The sequence below is a fragment of the Cuculus canorus genome, chromosome 3, assembly GCF_017976375.1.
Source record: "Cuculus canorus isolate bCucCan1 chromosome 3, bCucCan1.pri, whole genome shotgun sequence".
NCBI lineage: Eukaryota > Metazoa > Chordata > Aves > Cuculiformes > Cuculidae > Cuculus > Cuculus canorus.
Window position 1 is genome coordinate 4,268,646 of NC_071403.1, and position 22,739 is coordinate 4,291,384.

Below are 22,739 nucleotides of genomic sequence, written 5' to 3' on the forward strand. Positions count from 1 at the left end.
AGAGCTGAAAATCCCATTGTTCCTTCATTATCTCCATATCAATGAACAACATTCAGTTATGTTCCATTGATTTTGTTTCTATTTATCTATTTATTTTTCTTCCACAGATGTGATAATTAAAGCCCTTAAAGATGTCCATTTTTTAATGCCTATAAGCAGGCACTTTCTTTATGTCTTTGGTGCTTGCAGCTAACACAGATCTTCACTTTTCATGACAGAGGACTTTTCAAACAGGGAGTCATTAACAACAGTGTTTTCCAGGAGACTGATGTTGACAAATCAAACGCTCTCTTCTGCAGTTTGCAAAACAAACAATTAGCTAACACAGGCAAAAAAAAGAAAAGAAAATATTTATCTTATTCCAGTTTCAGGTGGGGGATTTTTTCCCTGTTTTTTTTCCTCCGTCACTCACATGGGTACTCACTGGAATCCACCCATCATATAACAACTTTGCACTCAAGTTTTAGGATTCTTCTCTTCCCTGAATGTATATTGTCCACATTTTGGAACGCACTCAACTGAACTTTGCTGCATACAGAAAATTTCTACATGAATACAACAAGATTGGCTTTATACAAGATTGGCTTTATACAAGATTTTCTATAATCTTCAAAGCCATCTCAATAAGCCAAAGAGGCACATATCTCTCCCCCAACTAATTCATATTCCACTGTGAAAATGCTAACCCATTTTTACCCAAAACCTTTATACTCCAAAAGGCACAAAATAATTCTTTCATTTCCAGGGTAGCTTCTCCCTACACCACAGCCGTAAGTGTGTAGAGACAGCAAGGAATTTGGATTCTCGTGAACACAGACCCAACAGCATCTGTTCACAATAATCTGCTTTCACCTAAGACATGGCCAAAACCTACTTTAGCCAAACACTTGAGTGCTATCTATTCAAAATTAAGAAACTAAGGGAGGATGAACCACTTACGTAACAATGCAAGCAGCCTTCTGGGAAAGAAGTCAGGTCTTCCCTTCTTTGAGGAACTAAACGTTATGTCAAGATCTTACTGTCCATCACGACATACAAGATCCCCACTTCTCTGCAGGTGCCCAAGGGTCCAAAGCCAGAACACCAAGAACAACCCCTGGAGTCCCCATTTTTAGTTGCGCCAGGCAGCACGGCAGGAGCGTCCAAGCCATCAGTACCCTGAAATGACTCTCTTGTCCCTATAAATTTCAAATTAGCCTTCAATAAGAGTAATAACTGTGCTTGGAAGGCAGAAGTGACCAAGTTCTCCAGAAAGAAATTCTGCTTACTAGAAACACATCACACAGAATCGTAGAATCGGAGAAACACTTTCAGTGTTTCCACAGAGATGCCCAACGCAGTTCTTTTCTTATCGTCGAAATTTTCTTGCTCTCCTAACCTTTAAGGAAAAAGGTCTCTGTCTGTATCCTTCCTGTAGCAACAGGTAGGGTCTTACAGAAACCTGCAGGGTCTTTGTACCCACAAAACGTATTTAGTAGTAGGGACAAAAAGAACAATTATTAAAACCTGCGGGAAGCATAGGTACTATTCATAACTTAAAAGGTATGCTGGGCTTTTATTAGGATGGGGATCTATAGTACAAAAATTCCTTCATCCGAGTGTATCTCAAAACCTGCTTTGTGAACACAGCTTTAAATGATAAAATGTTCCTAAAAGTCGTGTACTGAGGAAAAACAAAGTACGAGTGCCACCTACTGTTCCCATTTAACAGGAGACTGGTGGATGCCAGTCTATTTTCCTCACTTTCCGCTATACACTGAAGTATGCTTAGGCTCACAAGTAGCTGAATTGATAGTGGGTTTATTGCATGTGCATTTTGAGGACAACACTCTTTAAATCTCTCTCTGATGTTCACCAGGAACCGGTTACGTTTTGCACTGAGCCTTTAACAACTGCAGTTCAAATCTCAGGCACAGAAAATTTCTTCCAGCTCTCATGCAAAAGCAGAGCTGCAAAATAAGTAGAGAATTAACTCAGCAATTATCACTGTCTGAATGTCTTGGGTTTATGTTCTTCCCTAGGAATCTCCTACTAGACACTGGCGAGCAATTTTTAATGTCCTACCAGTTCGGTAATCATCCATAAAACAAATGCTTGCTTATAACAACCTTAGCCTGATAACAGCACTATAGTAACAGACAGAGTTAAGTCTTCAAAAATACCCCCGATGTCTGCAAGAAAATAGCAATAATTAGTAGTTAACGGACACTACATCTAGTATTTTTTATTATTGCTTTATAGGTTAAACAGATAAACTATCAAATAGACAACTATCTCGTTCCGCCAATTAAACATAAACAAACTAAAATAAATATCACTTTGAATGTGTCTGCGGAAGAAAACTCTCATAGACTTCTTCAAATACCAAATATTCTGCATTAGGCGCCCTTCCTCAGACCGCCTTTAGGAATCTTATTTTCTAGCTTATGGTCTCCAGCAAGGACACAGCTCTGAGTCCTTACATAATTTTAGTTAACTGATGGTGTACTTCAGTTGAACAGTTAAGGTGCAGCTACACTAGCAGTTTAGTGATCTGCATCATTTCTCTTCGGTATCGAAGTCCTCAGAGATACAGGGAACACAATCTGCACACAGCCTGTGCACACACTTAGTTCCCTTCTGAACTTGGAAGAAAGCTTCACACCTGGATGCAATACAGAGTGTGATAGCGTGGACACAAAGTACAGCTTTTAAAGTAAGAATTTAGCAACTCTAAAGTCCTCCTGCTATATGCAACCCACAGTTCTGGAAATACACCTTGTCCTTCCTCTGCAGTTGAAAGAAACCCAAAGTGATCAGGAAGGTAATTGGGAGATCAGTCACAAGCTTCTGGGTTTTCCAAAGATGATAAAAGCCAGAGCAGCATCTTGGTGGGATCGTCACAGCAAGCTGCTAGCTACAGACACAAACTTTCACCTGTTTTTTCTATTTTCGAAGAGGGCAATTTGAATGCAGTGTTTACCTCAGTAATGTAAGTGACGCAAATTACATCTTCAGTTCAGGATAACAAACCCAAAGGCAGCTACCTGAGTGTCACCATCTTGATTCTGCCAAGAGATTATTACTCTGGTGAGACCAGTAAAGAAAAGGACCAAAAATTTCATTGGGAATCATAGAATCATAGAATAGTTTGGGTTGGAAGGGACCTTAAAGATCATCCAGTTCCAACTCCCTGCCATGGGCAGGGACACCTCCCACTGGCTCAGGCTGCCCAAGGCCCATCCAACCTGGCCTTGAACACCTCCAGGGATGGGGCAGCCACAGCTTCCCTGGGCAACCTGGGCCAGGGCCTCACCAGTGAAGAAATTCCTCCTTATGTCCAGTCTAAATCTGCCCCTCTCCACTTTATACCCATTGCCACTCATCCTATCACTCCATGCCTTCGTAAACAGCCACTTCCCAGATTTCTTGTAGCCCCTTCAGGTACTGGAAGGTCGCTATAAGGTCTCCCCCGAGCCTTTTCTTCTCCAGGTTGAACAACCCCAACTCTGTCAGCCTGTCCTCATATGGGAGGTTCTCCAGCCCTCGGATCATCTTTGTAGCCTCCTCTGCACCCATTCCAACAGTCCCATCTCCTTCTTATGTTGAGGATTCCAGAACTGGAACCAGTACTTCAGATGAGGTCTCAAATTTGAACCTGATGGCAATCTGGCATGGTCACAAAAAAACCTGATCTGTGTTGATACAGAATCAATGTTTCATCAAGTTAAAACAAAAAAATTGAAGGCAACTTTTGAAAAAGACGACAGGAATTAAGTGTCTGCTAAACCCAGGCAAATCCATTCCTGTCAGTGGGAGCTGAAAAATTTTAGCTGAGAGAAGGAAAAAATGACTATGGCACTATTCAACCTGCAAGCTCTGGGCCTGGAAGAGACAAGAGGACCCTCTTGAGAGATATTCAAAAGCTTTGGAAAAAAAGTAGATTAACCACCCCACCCACCAAGAACATCCTCATACCCTAGAGTCTCAGCTCTGAAAGAAAAGAAACTTGGTAATGTAAAGCTCTGACTTTGACGCAGTACAGTACCAGTGGGAGATGGTTAATTCTGTGGTTCATGACTTCTGCAAGATTGCCATTACTAGTGGGGAAAGCCTAGACCTAATTTTTAAGGAAAAGATCTCTGCCTGCATCTTTTCCCTATCAACAGCCGGCGACACAGCGAAGCCACTTTTCCACATAGCTGCAGCAGTCTGACTTAAGGGACAGAGGGAAATGAAGGCAAAGGAGCTATTTTCATATGATCATACATTTATTTTGTTTTCATTAGGACAGCAGCGAATCAGTTTTTCTCCCTGCCCTTATGGGACTGTGTGCTACTCATCTTCACGTAAATGTAGCATCTGGCAATGTGTTGGCAGAGGCTGTTCGAAAACCATAGACAGACAATGCTGTTTAGTGGGGTACAATTTAATTCCACTCCGGAGAAAACAGCAGTAACAAGGAAAACTGCAAAAGGGTGAATATTGAAGGTTCTGTTCCACATACTGCTGTGTATGGGGTCAAGAACACAGAGAAGCATTATCATTTAATTGATAATGTAAGCTCCGGAATAGATTTGCAGTGGTGCCCTAGGTGTTGCCATATTTTGTCCTTGTCCTTCCTCTGTTGATTTTTACTTTCTCATTTTGGATTTTTCAGGAAGTCATCAAGAGGCACTGCAGGGGATGGTTATTTTCTTTTTTGTGAAGAAACAACAAATAGCTACTGCCTTACTTTCTAGTAGTACTGGATTTGGTACAAGCAGGGAATGGAAGGACTAAGTACAGAAAGCGAAAATGGGAGCAGGGAACTGACATAAGGAGATATCCAATTGTAGAAAACTTTTCTAGGAAGGAAGGTTGTGATATAGTTACTGGGCAGATACATATTTCTTGCTGAATTCCTCTATTTCAACAGAACATAAACTTTTTCAATCTAAGATCCAGAACTTTCAATTTGAAATTAGCTACCTTTTGCAAAGTACAGCATTTCAACAACCTCCCCTGATGATTTTTTTTGCCAATGGCAATTTTAAAAACAGATCAATTTTTAGGTATTTCACTTTCCAAATATCACATAATTGTGCAACTGTAAACATTAGGTTTGCAACTAAAAATTCTGCAATTAGGTCTGCAGTTCTTTAGTTTGCAGCTCTAAAAATTAGCCTTTGCCCAAAATGCTCTATGCAGTCTGTTTCTTGCATTCATCATTGACTTGGAATTGTCTGTGCAACGTGACTTTTCCCTCAAGTTTTCCAGGCATGCTGTGTGTTAGCTTCCTAAACTTTGTTGCTGATTTAACTCTCTGGAAAAGACACGTGACTTGACACTGTCAAGTCCAACTGTACCTGTCTACTACTAAATCATATCGCCAAGCACTTAATGTACCTGTCTTTTCAATACCTCCAAGGATGGTGGCTCAAACACCTCTTGGGCAGCCTCTGACAGCGTTTGGAAACCCTTTCAGTGAAAAAGTTTTTCCTAGTGTCCAATCTGAACTTACCCAGGCACAACCTGAGGTCACTCCCTCTCGTTCTATCACCTGTCACTTGGGCAAAGAGACCAACATCCACCTCTCCATAACCTCTCCCCTCAGCCTCCTCTAGGCCAAACAACTCAAGTTCCCTCAGCTGTTCCTCATAACACTTGTTCTCCAAACCCTTCCTCAGCTTTGTTTCCCTTCTCAGGACACACTGCAGCCCCTCTATATCCTTCTTGTAGTGAGGGGCCCAAAACTGAACACAGGATTTGAGGTGTGGTGCTGAGTACAGGATCACAATCACCTCCCTGGACCTGCTGGTCACACTGTTTCTGACACAAACCAAAATGCCATTGGCCTCTTTGGCCACCTGGGCCACTGCTGGCTCATGGTCAGCTGCTGTCAACCAACATCTCCAGGTCCTCCTCTGCCAGGCAGCTTTCCAGCCACTCTTCCCCAAGCGTATAGTGCTCATTCGTATCATGTGGGGAAGTACATGCTCCATGGAACAGGGAACAGAAGGGGCAGGATCCGCAGATGGAAGACAGAATTTTTTGAACACATTGTTCTGACAGACCTCAGATCTTCCCTCTGCGAGACTGAACATTTGATATAAATCTTGTAGTTTGGAGGTCATGCTGCTTCTTGCTATTGTCTTCCTCTAATAAATCAAGAGTGAAGGGTGGAAAAATAGTGGTAATTCAGCAAGAAAGGCAGCCAAGAGCTGGAAAGCTGGCATAGCCACTTATTGACCCTGCAGCTACACATGGTTATCACTTTCTGGTGTTTGTCTGTTGCATATCCACAACAGTCCATAGCTCTGATGGTATAGTTTGACTAAATCTATCTAACACCTGAGTGTGTCAGCTAAAAGCTGGTGTCTGGATATAGAAATCAAGATAAACACATTATAAGCACTTAGATAAAATACATTGGATAAGATATAATTGGACGTTAGGAAAAGGTTCTTCACTGGAGAGGGTGTTCACTGACTGAACAGGCTTCCCAGGGAAGTGGTCATGGCAGCAAATCTGTCAGAGTTCAAGGAGCATCTGGATGACTCTCTTAGTTGTATGCTGTAGTTTTAGGCAGTCCTGTGAGCAGCAGGGTATTAGACTTGGTGATCCTTATGGGTCTTTTCTATTTCAAGATACTCTATGATTCCATTCTATAATTCTATACTTTCAACTGTGTCAATAATTGCAGAGCTGTGACCATTTGTACATTTAACGCATGACAATACTGAGTTAATATCTATCAGCCTGCTGTTACCATCTGTACGCCAAAAGCATATGACCTGAAAATACTCACATGTTGCAATTTTCCGCACAGATGTAGGAACTCCACTACAACATCTTGCATCAGAAGAGTTAAGAAGCAGTCAGTTAATCCTCCTCCAGCTTTTTTGTAGTTTGAGGCTCTACAGATTCATGGATTGTTTCACAGTGTTGTTCCTTCCTGATTGATGGAATGTGTCTCTAGGCTGGTGTATTCATGATTAGATGGGGGCGTTGCTTGATGATGATATCTTGACTTGTTCACACACCGTTCTTCGCAGGCAATGTGATATTATTTGTATTTTAATTCAAGGTTGTCTCCTGTAACAGCACACTCATGCCGACAAGTCCAATGTTGAGAAGATTTTGATAGAGACTTTCGATGCTGTGTCTGGATTCTATGATTCTATGAAGAGCTAAGATGTACTGTAAGGGCATCATGCCCTTAAGCAGAAAATACAAGGCTGACATCAAGTTCTGGAATCAGATCAGATAGAACCAGGGATCGCTGGGGTAAGATCATGGGTCCCCCAATAAAATTCACAGGTTCAGTACCCACTAAGCTAAATGAAGGCAAAATGATGCCAAATGATTGATCTAGAAGGAATTTATTTGTACAGACATTCTTAGGAATAAGATTGGCATTGGCATGGTAAATCTGTGTTAAGAGAAAAGTCAGAAGGGGAGGAAAGGGAGAGAGAGAGAAAAAAGTGCAAGGACACCGCCTGGGTTCCAGTCCTCTTCTCCTCTCCCAGGATTCTGGGTGCACTGCAAAAGGCCCCTCTTCCAGGGTATTATTTATAGTTTTTGGTGGGCCTGTGCAGTGCTGCTTCTAGAAAAGTTCTGGAGCTGAGTTTGGTGACCTCTAGGGGGACTGTAAGGTCCAAGGTATCATTCTGCCCCTGATCTCTTTACGGGCAGCAGGACCTCTCAGGGCAGCAAGTGCAGCTGGGCTGCTTGCGAGAGTGAGGCAAGGCTGAAGGGGACAGCCTCTGCTGCAGTGTCAACATTTAAACCCGAGCTTTAAGGCAGCAAAAAGAATCAGTTTCTTACACCTACTAAATACCTCTATTCCTTCTTGTCCTTGTACTACAGTCGCTGCGTCACAACTTAAATGCACTGTATCGCGCGCCAGGTGCAAAGCAGTCATACATCAAAGAAATGTAAAGGTATTTAATTTCCATACCATCCTGTTGAATGACACGAGGTGGTGCTTCTGTGCTGAAAGTCAATCAATGCAGCAATACAGAGAGAAGAAAACTTCAGAGGGAGTCAAAGAGAATGTAAAGTGTATAATTAAGAGCAGGATCTAAGACTGTCAGGACTGCTTTTTTCCTTGCAAGTGTGCTTGGCCTCTTCCACCCTGGACAAAGACCCCAACAGAAGTAAAATCTGGTTGTTTTGCAGAACACAGCAGGGCTTTGAAAGAATTCTGAGGAGAACTATGGTGGGATTAGAGAAATAATTTAATAGGTGGTCATGTTGGTAGACAGAGTACAAAAATAGATTTGCATTTCAGACTGCCTGTATGGTTTGGGAGTAGCAGAGGAAGAAAAGTATGCCTGAAGATGCCTGAAGCTATTCTGCACAGAGGAAAAAACCCTGATAGAAAGTGGATGAAAGACATGAAGTTAAGGGAATAAGATTCTGAAAAAAAACCCCATACAAAAGCATTCATTTCACTTCCAGGCTAATGCAACAATGTTTAGTGAACACAAATAAAGAGTTGATTTTTCTCATTTAAAATGAGGAATCATAGAATCAGAATAATTCAAGTTGGAAGGGACATTAGGAGGTCATTCCAACTTCCTGCTCAAAGCAAATTCTGCTATGAGGCCAGAACAGGTTGTTCAGGGCATTAACCTGAAGGCCTTCAAGAATGGACACCCCAGAACTCCTCTGGATAACTTGCACCATTGTTTTGTTGTCTTCACGTGGAAAAGGCTTTTTGTATCCAGCCAAAACTTACAGGTTCAATTTACGCCCACTATTTCTTGTCCTTCCACCAGAAAAGCCTTGCTCCATCTACTTTATAAGTTCCACATAAGCACTGGCAGGTTGCTACTAGTTCCCCAGAGCCACTTCTTCTCCAGGCCAAACAAGTCCAGTTCCCTCCAGCACCTCCCACACCCCACCCCTGGGAAAAATGCCTCAACTCCCTGAACATTTTGTCTCTCTGCTGAACTTTTTCCTGCTTATCATGATCATACTTGCATTTGAGGTACCCAAAGCCAGATGCAGATGTGGTCTAATGAATGCTGAATCCTTTAATCTCCTGGATACGCTGTTAATACAGCCCAGGAGACTGTTGGCACTGCCAGGGCACACTGCTGATTTATGTCCAGCTTTTTGCCCTGCAGGTCCACCAAGTTGTGCTCAGCAGCGCTGTTTCCCAGCCAGTCACTCCCAGTCTACACTGCTGGGGAAAAAATATTACGGAACACTATAAGTCAGACCCCTGGAGAGCATCTAATCCAACTCTCCCTCTCAAAAGCAGAGCTAACCTCAAGGTTAGATGAAGTGTTATCTATCATCTAAACCCCCAAACCACAAATGACATACACAAAATAATCCACAAGAAGTTTTAAATCCTATTTCTAAAGAAATCTATTATTATTATTATTATTATTATTATTTTCCAAGTACATCATAACCAATACAAATTGGTACTATAAAAAAATAAAGAGATGACCGCAGCTGCAAAAATAATGGAAGCACTCAAAAATAATTATTCAATAATGGCAAGGACAGGGAAAGGTGAAGGATTTTAGTGAAACCTGTATTACAGTACCAGACCCAGGCTCACTTCAGTTGCATTGGAAAGTAAATGCAAATTTAAGAGAGCTTTTCACCACAACCATCACAATAAGGGAAATCTTCACGGCAGATAAAAATGATGGCCTGGAAGTGGCCACAGCAACAATGATCATTCAGACTCCTCTCCCAGGCTCAGTCTATTTTCATACTGAAACTGCTCAGGCCCCTCAAAGCTCTGAATCCAAGATATTCACTGCAATGGACTACTTCAACAGGAGAAGGGAGTCAGGAAGCGGATAGAGAGCTGAACAGCCCCTGCTGGCACAGAATTTGGCAGTGGTGTCTTTGCAAGGCACAGAAATTGGGTACACGTCACTAATCCCCCATGTACCCACCTCCTACCTCTATCCTGACTGCAGCTCTGGTGGGCGGCTGCCCCATTCACTAGCCTGCTTGTCTTCATACAGCTTTTTCTTTCCCTGATGGAAACACAGAATCATAGAATGCCTAGGTTGGAGAAGACCTTTGAGATCATCAAATTCAACCATATCTGTCCACTACTAAATCATATCCCTAAACACTTCATTTTACATGTCTCCAAGGATGGGGATTCAACCACCTCCCTGGGCAGCCCCTGCCAGTGCTTGACAACCCTTTCTGTGAAGAAACTTTTCCTAATGTCCAATCTGAACATCTCCTGGCGCAGCTTGAGGCCATTCCCTCTTGTTATAAAACGTATCACTCGGGCAAAGAGACCAAGGCATATGGAGACATAGAAGATACCCATTAATCCTTCCTTTTGCCCCCCAAGCTACCTGCCATGTGCCCCTGGAAGAATCTCAGCTCTACTCACATTCTTGGGGTGGCAGACGTGTTCATGATAACATTAGCAGATAAAGAGATGGGAAGTGGGCAGACCAAGAGATGGGAAGTGGGCTGTGTGGAAATGGGAGAGAACAGCTTGGAAAAAGCATACATGTCCTACTCGGTATAAAACTGCAGGATCACGAGGGTCTTGCTCTCTTCTGTTAAGATGACATCCAGTGAGGACCTCATCTGTCTGGTTGCTTCTGATCCCAGATGGATCCATTCCCTCGTGTCTGCTCTGCAGCATTTGTGGTGACGGACGGTCATCGAGAAGTGGGTGTGCGATCTCATATATTTCTATATCTTTTATTACTTTCTAATTATTTTCATTATTATTATTATCATCTGATTAAAGCTGTAGTTCTAGTTTCCAACCCCTAAGTTTTTTTCCTCTCATTTCCCTCTCCCTCTTCATCAGGGGGTATTTGGAAGCTCAACTGCACAATTTTTAGCCGCTGAAATTTAGCTAAACCATGACAATCTCACAATGGAAAACTGAGACCGAGTTTTAGAAACTACTTAAGTTACTTACATTAAGAAGAACAGAAATATATACCATCGGTACTGTATATTTCTAGTTACTGAAGTACTTTTAAAACTTGTATCTAGATGTAGCGCACAGGCTCTGTGAAGAAGCTGTAAAAGGACAAACACATTTTTCTCTATGAAAGAGCAATGCATGCATTTGTAACCATTTAAGTATCTTCTGTTCCACTCAACCTCCACTAAAAAATAATGAAAGATAACCTATATCACACAAAAGATCCGATAATACTTATGTATCTGCTACCACCTGCTGACAAACAGTATTATTGACCTTTTCATAGTTGGTTTTAAGAAAGCAACTCCTATTTTGCTATAAGGAAGTTTCCACTCCTGCTACAGTGGCTGGCAGTAAAAGCTACATGATTTTTTTTTAATACAGTATGGTGAGGTCATAATAAGCCATTAATTTCCTATCCACCCAGCTCGTCTACATCACAGATTCACCTTGGATCAGCATGTTTTGCTCACAAAGCAGCTATTAGAGCATGCATTCACAAGCCCTTCAGCTATTGCAGATGGTTATTGTAGCCAATTATGAGCAATTACAAGAAACTGATTTCTAATTTACAAAAATGCCAAACCATTTGATTTGCTACATTAGTGGTAAGACTTCTCAAATGAGAAGTCGATTTCCTTCAGCCTTATCATGGGCTACATCAAAAGAAGCATGGACAGCAGGGCAAGGGAGGTGATTCGCCCCCTCTACTCCGCTCTAGTGAGACCCCACCTGGAATACTGTGTCCAGTTCTGGAATCCTCAACATAAGAAGGCTATGGAACTGTTGGAACAGGTCCAGAAGAGGACCATGGAGAGCCTGGTCTAGTGGGAGGTGTCTCTGCCCATGGCAAGGGAACCAGATGATCTTTAAAGGTCCCTTCTAACCCAAACCACTCTATGATTCAATGATTTCCCATCTACAATGTGGAATCAAAGCATCTCTTTTTTTCCCTCAGTCTTAAAGTTAAGAGCAGAATGGTAGTGGAAATGACCACCTTTGCATCAACCTACTTAATTTTACAAGGCTTTAAGTAAAAGCCTTGGTTGGCCTGCAGATATTACTATTGTTGGGGGGGAAAAAAAGACTACTAAAAACCAAAGGGAAAACAGAGAAATAAATCCCCATCTTCAGGTATGTCACACTAAATTGCAGAAGTGCAACAGTGAAAAGGGACAAGTTTACAGTGGTGACCTGCATTTGGTTATATTGTAAACTAAATGAAAATAATGGTTTTAACATTTACCTATAAATGCGCTTCCAAACATTTTGAATTAAGTCCAAAGATTCATATCCAATAAGCCAAACTGGCACAAAAAATAACTTCATGAAAGAATGTGGAACCATATATGACAGTAAGGTTTGTTTGACAGAGGTAATTCTAATTAAGATTCATGAATTCTTCTGGCTTAGTTGATAGGAATCTGAGTTTGAAATCCACCTTTAAGTGACAGACCTTCAAGAGTGGTTGGTTCTTCCATACCTAAATGTATTTAGCAAAACGAGATGCAAATGAGAGATTTAACCTTTTAAAGGTATTATTCACTTCTCTTCTTTCGGTTTTCATCTGGAAAAATAAAATACACACTTTTCACTTGACCTAAGTTTGTGCCTGGAGTGCTCAACTGGCCTTTTTTTGTCAAAAATTTCTAGCTGGGCTTAAAACACCATTTATTCCAGGACTTCCACCCTTAAAGCAACTGAAGCCAGACACAGAGTGTTGCTGAGAGAAAATCAAAAAAGCCATTGCCGATGATGGGGCACTGATCCAAAGTGCCCTGAGCATCCTGACGTCAGCCTGACTCTGCTGAGCAGATCATGATAAAAACCACAATCGTAGAATCATAGAATGGTTTGGGTTGGAAGGGACCTTAAAGATCACCCAATTCCTGTAGAAAGATTTGATATTAACGAGGGCCACAATGCCCTTGAAGGACCATGAATGGTGTAGTAAAAGGAAACAATGGATAGCAACAGTAAGCTATGGCTGTATGCCCAGAAGCTGAGACGGAGGTGTAAGTTAGAAAAGTAGGAATCATGATAACTTAGGGGAAAAGCATGTAAAATATGCAAAGCTAATTAACCAAGTAAGCATTTGATCTAAGCGCGTGGACAGTAGCAACTAACCAATTGTAGTATAAACTTATACACGTAAACAGGTGTTTGTTACATATCAAATTATGCCAAGTTTTAGAAACAACATAACATTGTGTATATAAGGAGCTCGCTAAGAGCAATAAAGGTCTTCGATCCAAGATATCGGAGTCTGTGTCATCAATCTCCTCAAGTTTCAACCCCCTGCCATGGGCAGGGACACCTCCCACCAGAGCAGGCTGCTCATTCTCCATCCAACCTGGCCTTGAACACCGCCAGGGATGGGACATCCACAACTTCCCTGGGCAACCTGGGCCAGTGCCTCACCACCCTCATCATGAAAAATTTCCTCCTAATGTCTAATCTAAACCTTCCCCCTTCCAATTTGAAGTCATTCCCCCTTGTTCTATCACTCTACACCCTTGGGTAAAGTCCCTCTCCAGCTTTCCTGTAGCCCCTTCAGGTCCTGGAGGCTGCTCAAAGGTCTCCCTGGAACCTTCTGTTCTCCAGACTGAACAACCCCAACTCTCTCAGCGTGTCCTCATAGCAGAGGTTCTCCAGCCCTCGGATCATCTTCGTAGCCTTCTCTGGACCTGTTCCAATGGCTCAATCTCTCTGTTATGTTGGGGAGTGTAGAACTTCACACAGTAGTCTTGGTGGGGTCTCACAAGAGAGCAGCGGAGGCGGAGAATCACCTACTAGCTTCCTAACACCAGTATTAAATGCTAAAAACATCAGAGTTTCTTGGTGTTTTTTGGAAAAGCTAATTTTTTTTTTTTTTTTGGCAGGGGGGTGGCATATAAATTCATTTGCAGAAGGAGGAGGGACAGTTCTGACTCGGTGCTTCCCTCAGCACAGGCACCGATTAAAAAGGAGAATATTTTTATTACAAAAAGTGGAATATTTTGATTAGTGGAGTTCGGTTTTCATCATGTATTTTTTTGAAAGTTAGACAGAATTTCCCTCTGATAGCACGCGTTTTTATAACATTTTGGTTTTTTAAATAGCGTTTTTCCAGCCACTGTATCACTCTCCATCCTTTTGGAGATGAGAACGTGGTGTGTTCAGTGTGATCTGTGCTGAACAGGTGTGTCTTCTCTCATCACCTCTGTTTGCAGTGTTTCCCCATCTCAAATGCAGGGTCAGACAGAGCTGGAGCCAGCTCCAAAGCAGCAACAGATTTGACTGTTGTGAAGCTCATAACAACTTAAAAAAAGAGTCCTTGGGAATAGAATACGCATAAAACTTACACACATGCATATAAGTGGGAAATAGATCCAGTCGCAGCTCTTGTCTGGCTGCACAGGACTGATGGAGATCCCTCCCTCGTGTCTCCCGGCCCTGATAAAGGATGTTTGCTTTCCAAAACGAGTCTTACAGCGTTTATTTGCCGGCATTTTCCGTACCACCACTTTTTTTCCTCCCTCTCAAACAGGTGCCCAATCACCCTCTTTCCCCCGGCAGAGAGGATGCGGGACAAACCCCCACCACCACCCGCGGGGGTGAGCGATCCTCCCGCGCCTCAGGAGGAGGAGCAAAGCCTTCCCCGGCGCCCAACCCGCCCGGCAGGGCAGTCTCGCGAGGAGCCGCCATCTCGGTGCTCGGCAGGCATGGAGCAGCCGCTGGGCGGCCCGCCGGGGCTCTCTGCCATCCTGGCGGTGAGGAGGGACCTGGGCAGGGGCTGGATGCATCCCTCGGGCAGGGGCTGCATCCCCCAGGCAGGGGCTGCCCTGCGCATCCCCCCCTTTCCCCCGGGCAGGGGTTGCCCTGCGCACCCCCCCCCCCTTTCCCCCGGGCAGGGGCTGCCCTGTGCGTCCCCCCCTTTCCCCCGGGCAGGGGCTGCCCTGCGCACCCCCCTCTTTCCCCCGGGCAGGGGCTGCCCTGCGCACCCCCCCTCTTTCCCCCGGGCAGGGGCTGCCCTGCGCGTCCCCCCCTCTTTCCCCCGGGCAGGGGCTGCCCTGCGCGTCCCCCCTCTTTCCCCCGGGCAGGGGCTGCCCTGCGCGTCCCCCCCTCTTTCCCCCGGGCAGGGGCTGCCCTGCGCGTCCCCCCCCTTTCCCCCGGGCAGGGGCTGCCCTGCGCGTCCCCCCTCTTTCCCCCGGGCAGGGGCTGCCCTGCGCGTCCCCCCTCTTTCCCCCGGGCAGGGGCTGCCCTGCGCGTCCCCCCCTCTTTCCCCCTGGCAGGGGCTGCCCTGCGCGTCCCCCCCTCTTTCCCCCTGGCAGGGGCTGCCCTGTGTGTCCCCCCCTCTTTCCCCCTGGCAGGGGCTGCTCTCTGCATCCCCCTCTTTCCCCCGCACAGGGGCTGCTCTTTTGCATCCCCTCCCCTCCCTCTCCAGGGCAGGGGCTGCTCTTTATCATCCCACCCACCGCCACCCCTCCACCCCAGGGCAAGAGTTGCTGTTGGTTATTAAGAAAAATTTATTTTCCATGTGAATTCTCGGGCACTGGAACAGCTGCCCAGGAGGGTGATTGAGTTCCCTTCCCTGGAGGTGTTTAGAAGATGGGTAGGTGAAGTGCTCAGGGACATGGTTTAGTAGTGAACAGGTACTGTTGGACTTGATGATCTCAAAGGTGTTCTCCAGCCTAATGATTCTGTGATTCTTTGTGTTCCCCCAGTGCAGGGATGCTCGCTCCGTCCCTAGCTTGTCTGGTAGGACCATGGCTGAAATGATTTGTTCGGTGCAGGAATAGGCAAGCTGCTGGCTCTAGCTGCCTGGTGACACTTTTTGTGATAGCCTGATTTCCTCTTGTTTGCAGAAAACGGACTGGTCTGAGCCATGGCTGGTGGGGCTGGCAGTTTTCCATCTCCTCTGCTTCCTCCTGACGTGCATCTCTTTCCAGCACTACCGGGTGCAAATAGGGCATTTCCTCTGCATGGGTGAGTTGGGTAGTCAAGCTTGTGTGAGCTGGCATCTGGATGCTAAAGTGCGATATAAAAAGCAGTCACTACTACAGAAAAATGGAATATTATATTTAAGCTACATTGACTTTTTAAAATGACGTTTAGTTAACTGGTCAAGTTGGGAAAGGAATTATAGCTTCCTCAAAACTGCAAATAGCTTAACTCATCTAAAGCTGAGGTTTCAATAACATTACCTGCTCCCGAAAAGGAGTCTAGAAACCTTAGTCTTCTCTATACATACACTTTTAACTGCAGAGCTTAAAATGATCTACAGAAGGTAAAATAACAGTAGTGCCTTTTTTATGACACATTAGGCCTGCAAGTTATCTGTAGGAATTCAAAGAATGCAGGCTTTTCTTAAATTCAATATTAGATCTTCAGAATTTCCAATGATGTGCTCTTTACTTTAGACTTTTTAAAGTATTCCACGTGTTTCAAACTAGTGGAGTGGTTTCCAATGCATGGTCCAACTGCATTGGAAAATGCAGAGGAACTGATCATTACTGGCTTTTTAACACAGATATGATGTAAACTTGCCGTTAATGAGAAGAATGCATAAAAAGATTCATATTGACTCCAAGCCTTGTTTATACCTGGAAAACTGAACCACTTCTATGTCTGCTATATGAATGATTTTTGTGTTATAGATAGTGAGCAGTAGCTGAGGAAATGATGGCATAATCACATTAATTTACCTTGACACCTGTAGATATGTTTATACTGTGTGGTACCGAGCAGGGATAATCCAGATGATGGCAAAACAAGAAAGCACTCTGTCACTAGACTAGTTATTTAATTGCCTTGTGCAGATCCTCTTTAGCCACTGAACCTTTATTTTTTGCCTTTTTTTTTTTTTGTGGAAAATAATACAAGGACAAACATAAAACTTTGTAGTTATATTCTTTTCTATTAAACATGTAATTGCACTCAATTTCTTACTGTTTTGATGGCTTCATATCGCATGTAATTGTTCAGAAAGAATATGCTATTTTAGTCTGATTGCAGCAAGCTACTCTGCTATCCGCCTGTTCAAGCAAAGCTTGTATTTTACCAGAATGCTTGTATCTGAAGTTAGTGTACTAATTAATGTTATGTTAGTGTGCTAATTAATGTTAAATATATCAATGTGACACCATAGCATCTAAAATGAAAACTTACTTCCATACCAGTTGGCGTAACTTAGGAGTCACCAAGAAGCTTATTGGAAAAAACACTGATTTTTTTCTATTACTATTCGTTGAATGCTGAGCTCCTTCTGTTAGCTCAAATGAGTAGAATTTAGGTATGCTTGGTTGTAATTTAGTATGTTTTGTGATCACTTTATGCTACTAAGTCACTACATGGGCTCTTTAAATCAGAGTTGGGTTTGTGCAGTTAAATGTTCAATGCAAAATCTGATCTTCTGAGGATTGAGAAATTCTGATGCCTGACAGGTACTGATGTCAGAACTGATGGTAGTTTATTTTTAAAGACATACTGAACCTAATATGTTTCTTCTGTTGTGCAGTGGGCTTAGTGTACTGTGCTGAGTATATAAATGAATTAGCAGCCATGAATTGGAGGTAAATGTTTTCATTTTTATTCATTCAAATGTGTTCTAATAAAAATATTTTTTCATATCATTCACAGAAAACAATAATTAAAAGAATATCACTCACGCTTTATCAGTAGAATGAGATAGCAGAGGTTCTACTGCATTAATATAAAACTTTTCCATGAAATCATATTGTACAACGTAGTTATCCCTTAGCTTATAAGAAAACTAGCATGTATGTTAAAATCTATGTTTATCTGGATGGTTATAAACTAACTAGTCAGAGAACTAAGGGAAAAGCAATGTGTGGTGCTTAAGGGGAAAAGGATGTAAGCTTTGATTTTTTTTGTTGTTGTTTTGGTTTGGTTTTGTTGGATTTACTTTGGTAGCTATTCATGTTTAATAAGCTGAAGTTAAGCACTGCTTCCCAAAAATCATTACTATTTTATATACTTAGTCATATGCATAACAAGCATCAACATTTGTCTGTTTTACTAAGCCTGTGCATCAGAATTAAACTGATGAGTTATTTTCATAAGCACCGAACCAGCCTTTTCCTGAGGTAACCAGAAGTTATGTGTTTAACGTTACTCTATGCAGACAGCTAAATTCTAATTCTTTATGTTTCACTTTAGATTTACACAATCTAAATTATAGTTTTCCTATATTTATTATTTCAGTTATCAGAGTAAGCAAAATACCTAAGAAAGTAATTTCGGACACTTCAAGATAAGCATGATTTCCGAGGCACAAATGTATCTAGTGCTGTAGTCACATTAGTACATTACTTAGTCTATTGTTGTTTTATTTAGGTTTTGCACAGTAAAACTTTAAAGAAAAGAAAAACTGGTATTAAATACTTGTAACTGATGAGATATTCACTGTCTCTTCTTACCTAAGACAGTAAAATACAACCTGTAATTACTATACTTATTATACAGCCTATACTTGGTTATCCCAAGAAGTAGGATAATCTGGACAATGTCTATGTTGAATAGTTAGTGTGAAAGCCTGGTTTTGTGTGAACTACACTGAATAAAGCTTCCTCTTTAATTTTTCTTCTTCTTTCAGGCTATTTTCGAAGTACCAATACTTTGATTCAAGAGGAATGTTTATTTCACTTGTATTTTCAGCACCGTTACTGGTGAATACTATTATAATTGTGGTATGTATGTGTTCATTTATATGGATGCTTTCATTAAATTGATAAGTAAACGTGTGTGGATTGGTTACATTTAATAATGTACTTACTTTTCAGGTCACCTGGGTTTACAGAACTCTGACTGTTATGACTGAACTGAAGACGCGACAGCAGAGAATGAAAGCAGAAAAAGAGAAGAAGAAGTGAAAGTGCCTAATACTTTTTTTTTTTTTTTAAATTGAAATAAGACTTGTCCAGGTAATCAATTCCTCTCTGTGTTTATCCAGAAACAGCAATTGTTTTGTGTCTGATGTCAAGAGGACTGCAACCTGTGATGGTGAACAATGAGGTGAAAGGAGGTATCTACAATACACTTGAATTGACTGTGAAGCTGGTCTTTAAAGGTCTTTGTGCCTTTCAGTGTCAAACAACTGATAGTTTTCCACCATGACCTATGCTATAAGTATTGGTGAGAGACAGTCTTCCAGTCTTTTCCCCTTTGCCTGTGTGTCTTATCTGTGTGTCAGTCAAATATCCAATCTTGTGCTGCTTCAGCCAGTTGGAGCAGTGGTGTGAATTCCAGTTAATGAAGGGATTGTATTCAGAATACCTCAGGAATCTATGCTTCTGTGAAGCATTTCACTTCTTTATAATCAAGTTTCATACTTCCTATGTGTATTGTGTGCCAGCAGTTTATAAATAAAATTATCCATTATATCTTAAACAGTGCTAATTTGTGTTAATTTTTAATCAGATTCTTTTTTCTTTCTTTTCTCTTAAGAATTCTTAGTTTGGTAAAATCTTGTACTTAATTTGTGGAAGTAGATAAAATAATGTCTGATTTTTTTTTAAAAAAAATTACATTTCATTTTTTTAATGCTGCTAGAAAAATATTTTCTTAAAACTGGATGAAATTTTGATAATTTTTGCTTATTCGTAGAACAGAAAGATGGGGAGAAACTTTATAATGTTCTATGCAATTTCATTCTTTTTTAATATTTGTTTTTGATAACATGAAACATTAACTCTGGTAAAACATTAAGTTTTTCTCAGAGTAACTTTGTTTTAGTGGAGTAAGGAAATTTGGGGTGAGGAATGAACACAATGGAAGACTCTACTTGTATTTAGTAGAAGTTGTATCTGGAAGCATTGAAACCTTTGTGTGGAGATCTAATCTGTCTAGAATGGATGTTATTTAAGACATGGGAACCATGATCTTCAGAATTGAATTTAGACTGATGTGAAGAACAGTAGGGTCCAAAAAAGCAGAAAACTAAATTATTAAGCTTGCATGTATTTGTGACATTAAATCACAGAATCACTAGGTTGGAAAAGACCTACCGGATCATCGAGTCCAACCATTCCTATCAACCACTAAACCATGTCCCTGAGCATCTCATTCGCCTGTCTTTTAAACACCTCCAGGGAAGGTGACTCCCCCCCACCCCGGGCAGCCTCTGCCAGGGCCCAATGACCCTTTTGGTGAAATTTTTTTTTTCTGATATCCAGCCTTAACCTCCCCTGGCAGAGCTTGAGGCTGTTCCCCCTTGTCCTGTCCCCTGTCACTTGGGAGAAGAGGCCAGCTCATGTTCAGTTGCTGTCAACCAACACTCCCAGGTCCTTCTCCTCCGGGCACTTTTCCAGCCACTCTTCCCCCAGTCTGTAGCAGCACAGGGTTGTTGTGCCCCAAGTGCAGGACCTGGCATGTGGCCTTGTTAAACCTCATCCCATTGGTCTCAGCCTTTTATCTTCTGAAGTGTTCTGCAGCACTATTGATGTGCAATCATTTTAGTATCAAACACTTAAAGCTGTAGTACTTCTACTGAGGTATCGCCTGTTACCAACAGTGTTTGGCTTCACAACATGTTTGAGTTTGATTTACACTAATGAGGTGGTTCAGAGCAGCTAAGCAGCAAGCGTTCCAGTGGAAAACAACATGCCTTAGTACATGCAAGGCAAACTTTCCGCAAGTATTTCAGTATATTTTCTTGTATGTGCAGTTGGAAAAATGAAAATTCCCTGCTCTATAAGTATGTGAAGCTGTTGAGATAAAGCAATTAGATCTGTCCTTTCTACCATAACATAGACAAGATAACGAATTATTGCCCATTTTTATGTGACTTTTGCTTTGCACAAGATTTACTAGATAAGTTTTCTACCTTTGGGGATCCTAAATGAAATAAAAAAAATCTTGTGCTTGCTTAAATTCTCTTTCCTCTTCCTCTCAGTGTAGTTGACCTTTCAGACAGTATTTCATTTTGTGTTCTATTACCAGGGTAACTTTGCCCTTTAATATAAGATCCCAGGGCATTCGAGCCCTTTAACAAAGCTGAAGAACAAAGAATCCTAGAATGTCAGTGGCAGGCACTTTGTTTTTAATTAGCAAGTAAAAATTTGAGCTGTATATTATCTGTTGATTTCAGACACCACTGACACAATGCGATAGCTAGGAGCCAGGTAACACTTGGTTTAGAAAGTATCAGTGTGAGAGAAGGGTTTTTTGTCTTCTCAAAGTATTGTTGAATAAAACCATAACCAGCTCCAACTTCCAAAATTCATATCAATATTTTTGAAGGATGAGCATCTTGATATGTACACTTCAAAACTGTAAGCTTGGTGGTTTTAAACCTTCCCTGCCTACTGAAACTATAATAAGAAAGTTTAACAGTTCTAGAAGGTGAATTTTCACAAATACAAAAATGTTGTTTCCATGAGTCAGAATTGCTAGATTGGAAAAGATCGTCAAGCCAAACCATACTTGTCCACTACTAAATCGTATCCCCTGAACACCTCATCTACCCATCCTTTAAATCCCTCCATGGATGGGGACTCCACCACCTCCCTGGGCAGCCTCTGCCAGTGCCCGAGAACCTTTTAGGTGAAGAAGCTTTTCCTGATTTCCAGTCTGAACCTCCCCTGGCACAAGTTGAGGCCATTCCCTCTCACCCTATCACTTGAGAGAAGAGACCATCACCCACCCCTCTACAACCTCCTTTCAGGCAGTTGTAGACAGTGATCAGGTCTCCCCTCATCCTCCTTTTCTCCAGCGTAAACAACCCCAGTTCCCTCAGCTGCTCCTCATAAGACTTATTCTCCAGCCCTTTCACCAGCTTTGTTGGGTTTTGGAGCGCAGGTTCATCAGAAAAATATTTCTGCTTTCTACATTTCACAAAGATTCAGATTTGTATCCGAGTTGTCCTCTAGCTAACCCTGACCAAGAAACACAAAGGTTAAAAGCTAAGTTTAAAAAATAAAAGGAGTCTCTCTTAACCGTGAGAGAAATTCCTAATTAAGCGAAACATGGGTTTTCTTCATTATGTCACTGGATTTATGAAGTGACAGTGTAATAACATGTTAGCTCCTTCTTGCTGACAAACCAAAATAATTACATCATGAATTTAGGGACTGTTTTGCCTACTTAGAATTTGTATCTGCAAGTGAATGAAAGCCAAATGTTTACGGCTGGTGGAATACCTTTACCCTTAATTGGGAGACCTGAATTTAGGTTGCTTGCATAAAAACCTGTTTATTTCAGTTTGGAACATGCGTACAGAGAAGCTCATAGCTGCTCAGTTTGGAGAGCAGGAGGAGACAGAGTGATTTGTTACTGGTTCTGTGTATCTTGCAGGCAGTGAATTAAATCTTCAACCTTCCTTAACACATCTTTCCCCAACAGCACATGGTGTCAGCCAGCATGGAAAAACATTAAAGGGAAAAAGCAATATTAACCTGGCAACTTTACCGTAGTAGAAAGTAGTTTTGTTGCATGTAAATCTATGAAAAGATACATTAGAAGAATTTAACTGGCAAACTTCTTGCAGTTTGAAGTTGGCCTTGTTCCCTATGGAAAAGTAATAACTAAGATGAGATGAGTTTTCAAGAATGAGAACCTGAAATTCTCTCTTTTTCCACATCCGCTGATATGCCATATCCTTAGCTTGGAGTGTATTTTCACCTCTTTTTGGTCCAATGAATTTTATTATTCTAGACAAAATGGGACAGAGCCAATATGGGAATTGGAATATCTCTTCGCTACAATTATTTGCTAGCTTACTGTATATGTGTGTTGCTTATCCCAGTTTCCCATAAAAAGTATCTCCCAAAGGCACAGAAAGACAATAAATTGAGGTCTCCTGCATCGTTGTGTGTATTATAAATAAAGAACTTTGAAA

At 41.9% G+C, this 22,739-nt stretch overlaps 1 protein-coding gene across 1 annotated transcript; it reads left to right on the forward strand.

The window, feature by feature from the left end:
- Positions 1–14,553: 14,553 nt before the first annotated feature.
- TMEM18 (transmembrane protein 18) lies at positions 14,554–19,270 on the forward strand. Its single transcript, XM_054062658.1, has 5 exons — positions 14,554–14,652; positions 15,748–15,868; positions 17,400–17,454; positions 18,498–18,591; positions 18,685–19,270. Exons 1-5 carry the CDS (start codon positions 14,605–14,607, stop codon positions 18,772–18,774), a joined length of 408 nt encoding a protein of 135 aa, XP_053918633.1. The 5' UTR covers positions 14,554–14,604; the 3' UTR covers positions 18,775–19,270.
- Positions 19,271–22,739: the final 3,469 nt, after the last annotated feature.